This window comes from Sander vitreus, chromosome 12 (genome assembly GCF_031162955.1).
Source record: "Sander vitreus isolate 19-12246 chromosome 12, sanVit1, whole genome shotgun sequence".
Classification (NCBI taxonomy): domain Eukaryota; kingdom Metazoa; phylum Chordata; class Actinopteri; order Perciformes; family Percidae; genus Sander; species Sander vitreus.
Window position 1 is genome coordinate 20,346,803 of NC_135866.1, and position 14,452 is coordinate 20,361,254.

The window sequence follows — 14,452 nt, forward strand, 5'->3', positions numbered from 1 at the left end:
CTGCAATCATTTCAGACTGGTCTGTGTTGTTTTCATTGCTGATTTGATGTTTATTCCACCCTGTGTTTTCAGGTCTCACCCCTGCTGAGCCTCTTTTTATGGGAGAAGCCCCGTATGATCTCAGTTTTTTATCTTTAAGAAGCTCTAAAATGAACTTGCACATTGGTGCGACAAATTCTTTGGAGCAATTGTAATTGGACGCACAGTGTTTCCTATTATCTGAAGCCACTGAACAACATTTTTGAACGTGTACAGTCAGAGCTCGGCTTGTAAAAGGCAGCAAGTCACTGAGCAAATGGATAATCACCAAAAGAGGAATCTAACTTTTTACACCATTGGACTGATATTTATGCTGAGCGGCATTGAGTATGGTAAGTTCATTATGACAGCTTTATGGATTTGAAGACATGAGATAATTGTCTCATTAGAGCAGAATCTGCCTGGCGTTTTTGGCTGTAAGCACACATCACAGAGGACATTTAATTTAGATATATTTTGCTGTGGGTAAACAAGGCTTGTTATTTACACATCTCTCTTCCTTTTCCTCCACACTCATCCTCCTTCATCCTTCTCTGGTGGTCTCAGCCGTCATTTTGCCCACAATATGGAGGTATCTACAGATTTTTGAGGCCCCTCCTTACTTCCTGGGTCTGGGTCTGTCTGCCTTCAGTCTGAGCGGACTGCTCACAGGCCCTCTTTTTGGGCTCTGGTCAGACCGGAGCAAAACTACAAAGTCCATCATCCTTTTCTCCAATCTTTTTGAGATTGCCGGTGAGTAACCAAACCACAAGACAAATCACATGACACAGAGAGTCAGGTTTTTAGAAGCCGCTGGCTCATTCATTATTCATTACACACTGCATAGGAAATTGTAGGTCTATGGGTGTGATCAGGTGATACTTATACACAAGACCCAGAATAAACAGGAGACTGTTATACCCTAAATGTTGATTTTATTAACAAAAAAATGAACAAAGGAAAAATCTCCTTTCAACTGGGTGAAAGCAAAGTAGTTTCAATAAAAGGGCCTAAATGAAGGCCATGAGCAAGAAGGGATGGAGTAAATTTAACAGTTAATAGATAAATAATTATGAATAAACCGCTACACTCAAATCAAAACTGTTCTACTGAGCCTACTGTTCTTAAAGCACGCAAGTAAGATCATTACCCCACCACCTGCCCCTCCCCGTTTAACACAGAAGAAAAATAAAATAATAATAAAATCTAAATAAAACAGAAAATGGCCCATTCAATTGAAAGGCACACTAAAATGTAATAAGTCTAGGTAAAACAGAGGTTGTCTTTGTTTGAAAACTTGCTAGACTGGAACACAGTCCTTTTATCTAAATTTGCCTTTGTTTCCCCTGTTGTGCAATGCATGATGGTAGTTACCTTGCAGTTAGTTACCATGAATCGTACACTGGTTTTTACAACAAATTGTTGTGGTAATTTGAGCAATACTGCTAGCTACTACTACATATTAATTCTTACAAAAAAAATAAATCTTTTTTTATCTTTTTCTCTTTATGTCAGAACCGAACGCTCACAGTGTCAATGCTAACATGCTAATGTAAAGTTAGGATAGTGTTTACCATGGTCACCATCTTAGTTAGCTTGCTTACTTATGTACTGTCTATGTTGCTTACATTTGCACTAAACACAGAGTACAGCTGAGGCTGATGGGAATGACATTAGGGTTTGCCGGATATTTGATCATGAACCAAAATGTTTGACACATTTAAATTATGACCTGATGATGGCGCTAGATGAAGAGTTAAGGTTGTTAAAATCTAAATACAGGGGAGCAAATGTTATGGCAGTTTATTATTAGTTGATATATTTAATATTTTAGCCTTGCTGCTAGCATTTCACTCAGCATGGTTTTCATGTTTATTTGTGTTTCAGGTAACTTCATGTATTTTATTGGATATTCCAAGTGGCTGCTGTTATGCAGTCGGCTTGTAGCAGGTGAAACACACACACACACACACACACACACACACACACACACACACACACACACACAGCATGTTGTGGAGGTGTAACAGAAGGATGCTGTTTTCCTCTCAGGTGTCGGTGCAGGAGCGGGCTCCTCCATCTTTGGTTTCCTGACTCAGAGCACTCGGCCAGAGGAGCGCGCTGGCGTCTTTGCAGCCATCATGGCCTGTCGACAAGCTGGCCTCCTTGTGGGTCAGTTTCTCCCCCTTCATCTAACCACAGAAAGACGTGTCGTTTCACCTTTCTCCAGCTCCTCTGTCTTCTAAAAAGTATCTGACACCAGGCAGGATGTGATGTCTTCTTTGATGTTCAGTTTCTGGGAGAAGGAGACATTCTATAAAATCACTTAGGGGGAGGCTACTGTCTCCACACATGCTCTGTTTTATTACAGCTCCTCTTTATAGTTCTTTTCCTGTCTCTCCAGGGCCGGCGTTCAACCTGTTCCTGCGGCTGTGTGATTTCAAACTGGGGCCCTTTATTGTGAACAAATATACGTCTCCTGGGGTAACAGCATCCAAATAATCAGTAATCTAAGGTTCTCTGAAAGTCTCATGAATTCAGAAACAACCTTCAGAAATAGTGGTTCTACATTCTGCATTCCTCCTGACTCACTTTTTTTTTCTTTCTTCTTTGTTCTTCTCTGAGTAAGGAGAATACGAAACGCCTACAGCGATACTCAGGCCCGTAACAACCAGAATCGATTCCATCTCACGAGTCTCTAAATAAAACCCTTTTTATGTTGAAAAGTGTTTTATTTCGTAGAACGGATGTTGCTTAAATGAGATATAACAAAGCTCCTACACCTACTTCAATTTCCCCACATAATTGAATGCTGCATGTGTCTTTATTTCACTATGCCTGGTTACTTTATGTCTTGAACACCCTCCTCCATATATATAGGTAGTTTGTCTCTCCTAATAGTTTTCTAGGATTTTGATCTCAAGTTAATTTCTAAAATATTTAAGCACATTTAAAAAAAAAAAAATCTTATTCCTCCTTTTACTCTCAGATTTTCATGTGCTTGTTGTGGGTGCTGCTCCAGTTTGTGGTCCTGGCTCTGTACAGGGATGTACCACCCATCAGCTCAGAGGGGGGCGTAGTGATGGTGGAGATGAAACAAGCGCAGGATGATGAGGAGGAGGTGCTGCTGTTGGGGTCTGACGAGGAATCCGTGCACACCTACAGAGCTGTCAACTCTGACCAATTGGAGACCTCCGCATCATCTGAGCTGCAGCTTGTCCATGGCGCCTCGTCAGTCTCAGATCCCTACAAAAACTTCAGTGCCAGCAGAGGTGAGCGAGCAGGTTTGACTGCCTGTCCCGAGCAATGATTGTCAGATTTCCTCTGCCTCATTTGTGGGGTTCAGGTAGGAAGAGATGTCACTGCCAATGCACATGTTTCGTATCAGCTCTATTGATTTTCTTGCATGCACACACACACACACACACACACACACACACACACACACACACACACACACACACACACACTCATACTTACACACACTTTACATTCTCCAAGTCTCTCTGAGGAATTCTGTGTGGCATGTCAGATCAGATTCCCTGTGCATTGATTGGACTTGTGTGTATGTGTCTGGTTTATGTCAGAGTGTGCATGTATATGTATGATGTCAGGTCTCCTATTGGATTAGTGTCATAGTAAGTTTGTATGGGATGCAAGCAGTGATTGTGTGCCGTTATTGATTAACTTTTTCTGCACTTTGTTAGTCTGTGTGTGTGTGTGTGTCAAACCTTCAAATCGATTCTCTCCCTCTTTGAAAATGTGTCAAAGGGATGGGTTGGATAGAAGACGTCCTTTTTTATTGACTGGATTGCTGTGGTTGACTTGTGGATGAAATGGAGACAGAATTGGTAATGTGGCCAACATTCTTTGTATTGATTCCCTTTCGATTTGAAGAAAATCTACAACACCAGAAACTCAGGCGCTAAACTGGAGGATGTCTGCAGCACTTGCAAATACTGTAGGAGTGTCTGATAGCCGTTACATTGTCTCGTATTCACTCTCTTGCATTATTGATCTTCCCTGACTTCTTGTGTATGAGTGAAGAATCTCTGAAACGACAGGCAGCTCTTTCACTTTCTTTTTACTTTCTTTTATCTAGTCTTTTCATTTCTGGTTGGGGTCATGCATCACAAACAATACTAAACTAAATCCTGTGTGTGAATATTTGCTTTTGGAACAAGGGGAATATTTAGCACTAATAAGCAGAATATAAACAATTAAAAATGGTTTAGAGGAGGGGTTAAATATTTTGTGAAATACGCGTTGTGGGGGAGAGTTAGATGAGAAGATTGATACCACCCTAACTCTCAGCAAGAATATGACTAACAAAATCTCTTTAAATGCTAATAATTTGTAAATGTTACAGTTAATAAATGCTTTATGCTTTAGCTTTTAAGTTTTAAGGGTCACTCTAGGGTCACACTGACAATGTTACAAGTGCAGATTAGTTTACTTTTCATAAGGAGTACTACTCTGCTCTGCAGGAGCTTTGTCAAGTCTGAGGAAAATAACCCTGATGATGTCATCAAAGTAATCTTGGCTTGAACTTGAAGACTTACAAATTCATAACAGTAGTTTTGTGTCACAAAATGGGGACGTGAAGTTGGAGCGAAGGATGTTTACCGTCAGGGAGGGTCTAAGAAAGACGTTATCAAGTTGCGTCATGGAAGTTGTAGGATCCAGTGTTTTCTGAGCTCAACTCACACCAGAGAGTAAAAAAACCTGAATATCTCTGCCTCTGCTGTATTGATTTATCAACATATCTCTCTTCCAAGCACCCCAACTTTATAGACATGCAATAATACATCACTTGAGAGCCAGTTTAAACCCATATATGATATGTTCACCCCATATTAACCTACCTTCATAGAACTTGTAAATACACACACACACACACACACACACACACACACACACAAACATTAAAATACACACATACTTTAAATATGTACACTACACATACAGTATAGCAGTAGTTAACAAAAATAAAATAAGAAATAAAAGTAAAAATCCGGATGAGAGAGAACTCACACACTATAATATCAAGCCATTCTTCCAGCCATCTGGCACATACTTCCCAATTTAGCAGCAAGCCCAGCTCATTTTTCCTCCTCTCCAAGTCCATAAGGGAGTTTTTGTTCCAGGAAAAGCAAAATTTTGAATTTATTAAAATGTTTTTTTTCTTGTGCTATCATTTGAGCTTATCTCACTTATTACTTGAAAAAGACTATTTATTGGCTGGAGGATCAACATGACCAACCAGCCAGGATTTATCACGCCTGACTCTTTGAGTCTAAAGATTACTTTCAGATGATAAATGGCGTACAACAGTTTATCTACAACCTAACTTGCCAGTTAAAACTTTCAATTTAATGGCACCACTTGAATTTGTTTTATGGTTCTCTCTCTCTCTCTCTCTCTCTCTCTCTCTCTCTCTCTCTGTGTCTCTCACACTGCAGAGTTACTGAGAGAAGAGGTGGTTGTTCTCCTCACGGCGCAGTTCATCACTCTCTTCAATCAGACAGCGCTGGAGGTGAGAGCAGCTGGCGTTGAGATCCGTCACCCAGGGTTTTCCAAGCATTTCACACAGTGTCACACTATTTTACAGTTTCATCCAAACTGCATCAATCTGAGGCTTACGTGGAAAGACCTGCGCTGTTACTTTGAGAAAATAATCAAGTATCGCTTGACGCTCAAAGTAAAACTGATGTAAGCAGGGCACATAATCAGTCTCTATGTCCAAGACATGAAACATGAAGAGGCCTTTATTCTCTTCTAATGAAACTGTGGCGCCGGAATAGTCACACAACGCTGACCTGGATTATACAATCATTTCAATATCAAAACAAAACAATTCTTTTGATCTGGACTGCATGAAGCCTTTAAAGGACTTAAAGGGTGCTTGTTTCAGCTCTTATAAGAATCTCCTCCTCTACCTCTGGTTGAATCACTTTGTCTAACTGGCTGACCTCGTGAACATCTTTCTTAAAATCCCCCAGACCATGGTGACTCCTCTGACGCAGCGCCACTTCAGCTTTGGCGAGCTGGGCAACAGCCTGATGTACAGCCTGTGCGGGGTGGAGGTCATCCTGGGCTTCTTCTTTGTGCGCTGGCTGAGCAGGAAGGTGGCGGACCGTGCCATGCTGGCTGTGGGCCTGGTCATCTGCTGCACCGCTTGTATCTGGTGCCTCATCTTCCTCTGCAACCCCCGAGGTGCTAACCTGTCCGGGTAAACACACAAATGCAAAAGGCCCACACAGCCTTAAAAAAATGCCTCGCTGTTCTGTGCCAAATCCTTGTTGTTGGTGTGTAGAGCGCAGCAGAGCCATATTGGGTTACACACTGGCTGAGTTGAGTATGCCCTGTAAATTATATCATTCAAACTCTGGCAGGCCAGCAGGAGATCATACAGGCAAACTGGATCCTGTATGTTCATGTTGGCCTGCGTCTGTTGCAGCTCGTCACATTTATCGCTCTGATTACAACTGACAGGGCTGGAGCTGGGGAGTGCCTGAGTACATATAAAAGGATTACAGTAATCTAATTAGACAAAAATGCTATTTGTTAAAGCATAGCCTATTTTTGTTTTCTATTGGTTACAGTCACAGTTAAAACAACCAAACAAAGAAATGAAACCTTAAAGGCAGATACCTGAAGAAAAATACATTTGACCACTAAGAAACATGTTTGATTGCATTTGATTATATGCTTGCAGACTAGGCTTATGCAGGAACATCGAACAGTTTGAGTGGGCACACATTCACACATGTGCATGGTGCAAAGCAGCAGAGAACAAATATCTAGTGACTGCCAGCTTGGCAGAGGTTTAGTTTTCAGATAGAGCTATCTCTGGTGCTGCCAACCCGTTTGTGGAAGGGAACTTAAAAACTGAGAGAAGAAGGGATGGATAACTGAAATATGATCTGACACACACTTTGAATCCTTATCACCACATATCAAATATATATATATAATATAATACAAAATATGATAATTTAATAGCTAAGAAATCTACTAATATATTTAATGAATGTATGTGTTAGATTACAGTCTGTAAATATAATTGTTTAATGATATGTTCCTTATAATATGGGGGCAAACTAGAAGGTCTATAATTCAGTAATACCAGGGTATTATCTTTCCATTCTTGCCAGGTGGATATGGATGGGAGCTGTCGGCCTTCATCATCGGAGTCTTTCTGCAGCTGCTGGGGCTTCCCTTTGTGGCTGTGTCTCAGGTGTCTCTCTTCTCCAAAATTACTGCAGAGAAAACACAAGGTTGGCTTGTTTTTCCGCTGTTTACATGATTCAACATATTGAAACAACAGATTGCAGCTCAGCATATATGATGCACAGAACAGTTATACATGCTTTTCTTTCAAGACATATTTCAATGTTTATACTTAACCTTTAATTCTTTTGTGACGCCTCACCGAAAGGATTCAGCCAAGGTATCAGACGCTCAGTTGGGGGTCTGGCCACCATCTTGGGTCCTTTATGGGCGGGAGGACTGACTGAAAACTTGTACGTAATGCTGGGCATGATGTTAGCCCTCCTCATAATGATCACTGTAAGTAGAACACAGCTCATTTGAGTGTTTAATAGCCTCAAAAAAAGTTGGTAACATGATTGAATTAAAAGATGAGGTCCTATATTTTCGGATAAACACTGATTCCCTCTTTTGCAAGAGCGTCATGAGAGGATTGATACCACTGCAACTCATGTAAATAGTTACAGGGTTTAGTTTTGTCAAACTTGTTTCGTGGTGTTTTCGGATCAAACTTTACCGTATTATTTTTCAATGGTCGTGTGTGTTCAAATGGAACAGTGACAGGTTTATTTTCCAACCCACGTCATCACACGCAGTGCCCTCTATTGCTCTTATAGAGCAGCACATATTCATCGGCTGATACAGCAGCCTCAGCAGCAGTGATATCTTTTTTTCTCATTAAAGTACAGTACATGGATACATGACTATGAAGCAAAGTAAACTTTAATTTAACTTTGAAACTGCTCCAAAACAGCCAACTCTCAGAGTTTATAAAAAGAAGTAATCTCAAGTGCAGTCAACCAGCGTTTAACGTGATGGGTTAGGCCATTTCTTTTCTCCCAAGATCTAAAACATTGACGATATGCTTCTGGCACAAGTTCATACGCCTTAAGCACAGCTGATTTAATTTTTTCGTAGCTGGAGCTGTCTTCTAAGCTCAGAGACCAATAATCCGCCTGCGCTTTTCCTGTCAGGACACACTGTAACGTTAAAGCACAATAAGCATCTGGCCAATCTCTAGTCTTTGCAGCACGCTCAAACAAAACAAAAAAAGATACCTGGATCTCTTTAGTTAAACTGTGGCAGTAAACACAAATTACTCATGTCTTCTTGTGACGCTAGTTTCACTTTTTCAGTCTGCTAGCGGATCTTTATTTCAATTTGTTTTTTAACCTCCAACTCCTGTTTCTTAACCTTCACCTCTTGCTTTTTTTCTTTGCTTTCGCATCTCCTGGTCAATCTGTAACACGATAAGCTCTTTCTGTTGCTCGTAAATTAGCCCCTGTGTCTAGACAGACATTGCTGTGTTAACTGGGAGAAGCTCTTCCTGCTCTTCCTGATGTTCCTGATGTTCAATCATAATCCCCTTTTTGACAAATTCTGATTTCAAAGTTAATTCAACATTGTCTTTTAGACGTTTGTCCCCCACAGCTACAGAGTAGTGCTCACCGTCTTAATTAAATGTTCTTTGGTACACTTCTCCAACACCTCCTTAGACGGAGCAGCAACAAAAGCTTCAATTTCTGACATTTCCTCAGGCGGTTTATATTTCCCTGCTCTCTAAACACACAAAGACCCACTAACTAAGCTCCCACCTAGTCTTAATGCAGCTACTTGCGGAGGGTAATTATGCACTAATGCCCGATGAATCAGCTGAGCGACTAGCAAGCCAGCAACCCACCTGGAATCCACAGATGTGCTCCCAAGCAAATGCTTCAACCGCTTTGGCCACAACACTACACCAATCTCCCCTTGACGAATCCAAAGGGAAACACTGCTACAGCCTACCAGGGAATATCTGCACCACTTTATCAGAGTTATGCACACAAAAACAACAGACTTCTTGCTTACCTGTTCCCAGCCGAAACAGTATATATATATATATATATATATACACACAAGATTAAACAAGTTCTTCCCTGTGCTATTTTGCTGAGCCACTGTCGCTGCATCCAGATCCCAGTGCCGCCTGAGACAATTTGGTTTTGGTTTAAAGAAATGCAAACAACCCAGAGCGTTTTTTTTTCTTCTCCTATCCCAGAATGTATCTGTGGAGTAGCCAGACCTTACTCCATAGTGCTGTGGAGATAGGTCTGGCAATGCGAGACTAGTAATAGAGGGTTTTCACGGCGCATCATCAGACGCGTCATCAGACCCAAAGTCGCCATGTTGGAGGTACTCCGCATCACAACAAAGTACAGGCACTGAAGTAGATCCCGAACGGCGTCAAGGAAAATGGTTAATTATTGCCGTGTTTTAGGTTGTACCAATAGGTCAGACCGAGAAAAACATTTGGAATATTATCGACTTCCAAAAGTTATTAAAAACCAGGGAGAGGAATGCCAGAGGTTATCAGAGGAAAGGAGGCGCTTGTGGTTGGCAAAGCTCAACCAGGATCTATGAGGGAAAACTCTGTCTTGTTCGGTCTTTGAATTGAAAAAAAAAACTATTGAGAGTCACTTGGCTACACCTTGAGTATCACAATGAGATCATACAGTTAAGGTTAGGTTGATTAAAGACGTTATTGCATTACTTACTTTGGCCTTCACAACACAACGGTCGTTAATGACTTGGTACTGCGTCTCCCTCACCCATCCACACACCATCTGGTTATAAGCCTCCAAACTTTTGTAGGATACTTGTGTATGGGCTCGGCGAGAAAACCAGGTAGTTGACTATATCGGGATATGCAACTGAAGGAAGAATCACCGGGTCGCCGTGGATCCAAGAAGAGGGAGCCAACTTGTAGAGATCTGCACCGCCAGTAAACTGTAATTTCTCAAAATATCGCGCCTTTTTGTGGTCAAAGTCCTTCCATGCCTTTGCATCTTGGACACGTTTTGATGAGCTTTTCTGTTGTTTAGACATAAAGTATTAAAGTATCCAAAGTGCACAATACTCTTTTATACTACCCAAACTGAGAAACAGTAGCTACTTGCCAGTAAAATCCTTACCTCAATATGTCTTTTATAGCCTCTACTGATTACTCGGTGCTCTCTATTCTCTAAAGCCATATCACGGTGTACATTTTTGCAGATTATGACTGTGCTGTCCTACGACCGGCTGACTGAGCCCAGGGCAGTGCAGTGTGCTCAGAGCTCTGACAGCGGAGGCTAGAGCCGCAGTCTGTCTGAAGAGCCCGAGAGGTTGAAGACGGACAGAGGGAGTGCCCTTCACTTCTGAGAGAATCAATAAAAGTTTACTGCAGAGGAAACTGTATGACCGTGGAATAAAAATGTTCAAACACATACTGTACCTCAGAACCTGCCATAGAAGTGATCACACAGGTAAAAAGACTATGTTTTTTAACTTTGCACAATCTCTCTGTTATCAGGTTTTATTAGAATCTACCTTGCATGCATATCACTATCAGACTATTAATTATACTTTACACAAGGGGGCACCATTGCTCTCATATTGAATATTCAGAGGTGTAAATGAAGATGAAAGCCATTATTTTTAAACTGAACTATTTATATTCCCAGGTGGTGATGAAAAGATAAGAGAGCATGTTTTTTTGCATGTGACCCATGTACCAAATTTTTCATTTCTTGTCTTTCAAAAACAAAAAACCCTAGCTGAAAATGAAACAGTTGACATAATGGGTGTAGAAGTGGAGTTGTCAACGTCTTAGCAGCTCCATTTCAGTGGAAGAATAGGGTCAAATAAAGTGAAGTTTTCGAGATTTCTTGATATGTATTTGTAGTGTTGGAGTAAAACTGCAGTTCTCTTCAGTGTTAATACAGAGATGTGACTAAAGCAGATAGATGTTATCTGAAACTATTCCTCTATATCTTATGTGCAAATGAGAAGCTCCTGAATTAAAACCAAATTTAAGAAGTACTTGTTAATTAGCCATCTCTATCATTTTACTATGGGGGGGATTTAAAGTTTAATTGGCTGTATTTATAATTCAAAACATGACAAGGTGTGACTTCTGTACAGTCAGCTGTTCTTGCCTATATTTTCCTCTAGGATGTGCTGCATGCTACACATCTGCCTCTGAGAGGAGAACGCTGTAAGCAACATCATGGCATAGTAGATTCCCTTTGTACCAATGATCATTGGTTTGGCCAATCTTTGTGTTTTTGCATAATTGCAGATAAGGCTCAGTAACCTTTTCCAGTTTTCTACACTCAGCATGTGATGTTTGGCTTTCCAGAGGCTTTTCGCCTGAAATGGAAATTTTAATCTTTTCGACTCAAGGACATAATACATATAAGTACTTTCATGCCCTGATCAGCGTATTCAGGTACTTGACATTTTGAGGGAGATAACAGGGCGCAAGAAATTAGGTCAAGCCTGATTTTACTCTTTGAAAAAGCTTGCTTTTTCAGCATGATTCCTGGTGTCTTTGTGTGCTTTAAGAACAACCTAAATAGCCACAATCATTTTAAAGCCCCTTAAAACTTGCATTTAAATATTCAGTTCTCTTCTATAACAGTAAATATTTGTGCTTAAGTTTAAAAGATACATTTTCAAGGTGTCATAATTATTATTCATGAAATCAATAATAATGACACATTCCTCCTGAATGAAAAGTTCAATTCATAAACATATGCACCCTTTCTCATTTCAATTAACTGCTGCTGTATTGCTGCTGCAGTCTTACTTGGTCTAGTATGACCCGTAGTGTATGGGGGCTAATGTTAGCTAGCTTTTAGTAAGCACACTTTGGATTGATATTGCTGCTGTGTAAATTAAATTACTTAAACTGGTTGTTGACTTTATGTCACACTACATTTTAGCATCAAAAAGATCAATATTTCAATGGTTTTATTACAGAAATACAACAAGAAGTGAACACACGGTATCTTACTAAGTGATGAAACAAACAAACAGTAATGAGTAAAGGTGATGCACCAAAGGCCCCTGAATGGACTCGAACCGGTGACAATGCGATTACATGGATGGTGTCATCGAAACAAAAAAATACAGAAATCTCTGATTTGAAATAAACAAAACTGTTCAAACGCTGGCAGAAAATGTTGTGTTCATGTAGGACCCCATTGCTCACAGTAAAAAGCTGATTGAGAAAAATGATTTAGTGCCTTTAATGAGATTGCACAACTTTATAATTATATAATCCATGAAAATGTTTTTCTACAAGGTACCAGGCATCCACTTAATCTTCATCGTGATGATCCTGCTTTCATACACAAGATTGTCTGTATCGGTGCAGTCAACTATGCTCAGACTCAGCTTCTATAGTGGCAGCACACAACCCCCCAAGGACATAAATAGAAAAGTCAGAGGCCTTGGGATTTTATGTTAAATATACCAAAGGTAGGCTCAGACGCGCAAGTTATGAAATTTTAAACATACACAGAACAACCATTTGATGCAGGAGCCAACAATTATTTATGTGAAGCAAAGTTGAGGGTTTGTCGCTATGGAGTTTTTTTAATTACTTTTACAACTGTAATTGTAAAAGTAATTAAAAGAGAGGAAACCCTGGTCGCTCTGGGGGGCTGATTGTAGAATAGATAAAGGTGTAGTAGAGCTTTAATGGAAGCATCTGCATTTTGTACTAATACCTTACTATGATTGGCTCAGCCTTTTTTCTATATTCTAACTGTTTTTATGCCATGTTGAGGAAGAGCAACTCAGCTATGTGCAGGTATTTTAGCTATTCAGTGGAGTGTAAAAATATCTTGGTAGCTTTTACCGTTATTCAGTGTTGAGTGCTTTTTTTAGTATGTTTGCTGCTGTACACTAAACTGAACTGTGAACACTGAACTTAACTGTTTTGTCCAAGTCTTATCCTCAACTGTTCTTAGATACAGATTACACCGAGCCAGAGTGGTTTATCTCTCTGCATATTGCAGGCAACAACAACAACAAGTATTTGTTCCGAACACCTTCCCATTACTTTCATTTTTAGAAATGCTTGACGGAGGTACATTTGACTATTTAATGCCTTTAAATCAAGATAGCTTCTTGGAAAAAATGCCAAAATGGCAATTTTTTGGGGCATTTTAGACCTTTATTTATAGGACAACTGAAGACGTGAAAGGGGTGAGAGAGCGGGGATTGACATACAGCAAAGGGCCACAGGTTGGAGTCAAACCTGCGGCCGCTGCATCGAGGAGCAAACCTCTGTGTTTCATTTTTACATACAGTATATTTCTAAACCCAGGTTTCTCCTTTTGTTGCTCTTATTAGGAAAATACTACGCTCAATGATGGTCAACGTTATTTCTATTTTCTGATGCATACCGTCAATAATCTACACAGGTATATTGTATGATGTAAAGGGGCGAGAGGAACCTGACCTAGTCGGCTCAGTTTTGTAGGTTTCACCAAGCTAGAAAAAACACAAACTACACATTCTTGTTTCTTTTGGAGTTACATATTCATCAAACCAAGAATGATCCATATTTACCATTTATGTAAAGTAAAAACAGCATGTTTGCAAAGTGTAGGTTGGAGTGGAGTGGAAGTAACGAAAAGGAGAGAATAACATGTAACCATACAAATTGGTTCTTCTTATGCAGAGTGCAGAAAACATGATCCCAATCTCTGTTTCATGTATGAAAGCAAATTCAAAGGTAATAAAGACGGGGATCATGTATAAAAATGTACAATTTTTATACAGAAATCAGATTTTTCTTGTTTTTATATCCATATGTTTATACACTGTTGACCTAAAGGAAAAAGATATCTGGGCGGGGGATGGGAGTGTAACATTTGTTGACTGACACATTATCACATGACCTGAATCTTAAAAAAAACCAAGGCTTGTTTTCACTTTTTTGCATTTAGCCGCTATGAAAGCTAATCGCCGCCTAACAAAGATAAAGGTAATTGGTCACAAAGAGGAAAACAGCATTTGACTGGAGCAAGTGTGTAACAATTATGTTAGCGTCAGGAGAGGGGCAGAGAGTGGCTTTACGCTTCCTGATGGCATTACTGAAGCCAGACTGAGGATGGTTGTTAATGGGTCGTAGATGATAGATGAGTTATCGTCCGGTAAAAAAAAAAGGAGGAGGAGGGGGGGGGTCAGCCATATTCATTCCATGATTCACTTTTTTTTTTTTCTTCCTGCTGCCATCCATTCTTTGTGCAGAAAGATGTTTCCCTACAAATCATTTATTAAAATATTTAATTTTACAGGAATATATTTATTAGGAATGTAATTTAGTTTCTGTGGTGAAGGCAAT

The 14,452-nt window shown here is 40.0% G+C and overlaps 1 protein-coding gene across 1 annotated transcript; it reads left to right on the forward strand.

Annotated features, from left to right (window-relative positions):
- Positions 1-252: 252 nt before the first annotated feature.
- mfsd8l2 (major facilitator superfamily domain containing 8-like 2) lies at positions 253-11,102 on the forward strand. The gene is made up of 11 exons (XM_078263841.1): positions 253-371; positions 586-771; positions 1,906-1,968; positions 2,071-2,190; positions 2,423-2,502; positions 3,008-3,290; positions 5,481-5,554; positions 6,021-6,234; positions 7,176-7,298; positions 7,460-7,590; positions 10,327-11,102. The coding sequence occupies exons 1-11, from the start codon at positions 296-298 to the stop codon at positions 10,405-10,407; spliced, it is 1,431 nt and encodes a 476-aa protein (XP_078119967.1). The 5' UTR covers positions 253-295; the 3' UTR covers positions 10,408-11,102.
- Positions 11,103-14,452: the final 3,350 nt, after the last annotated feature.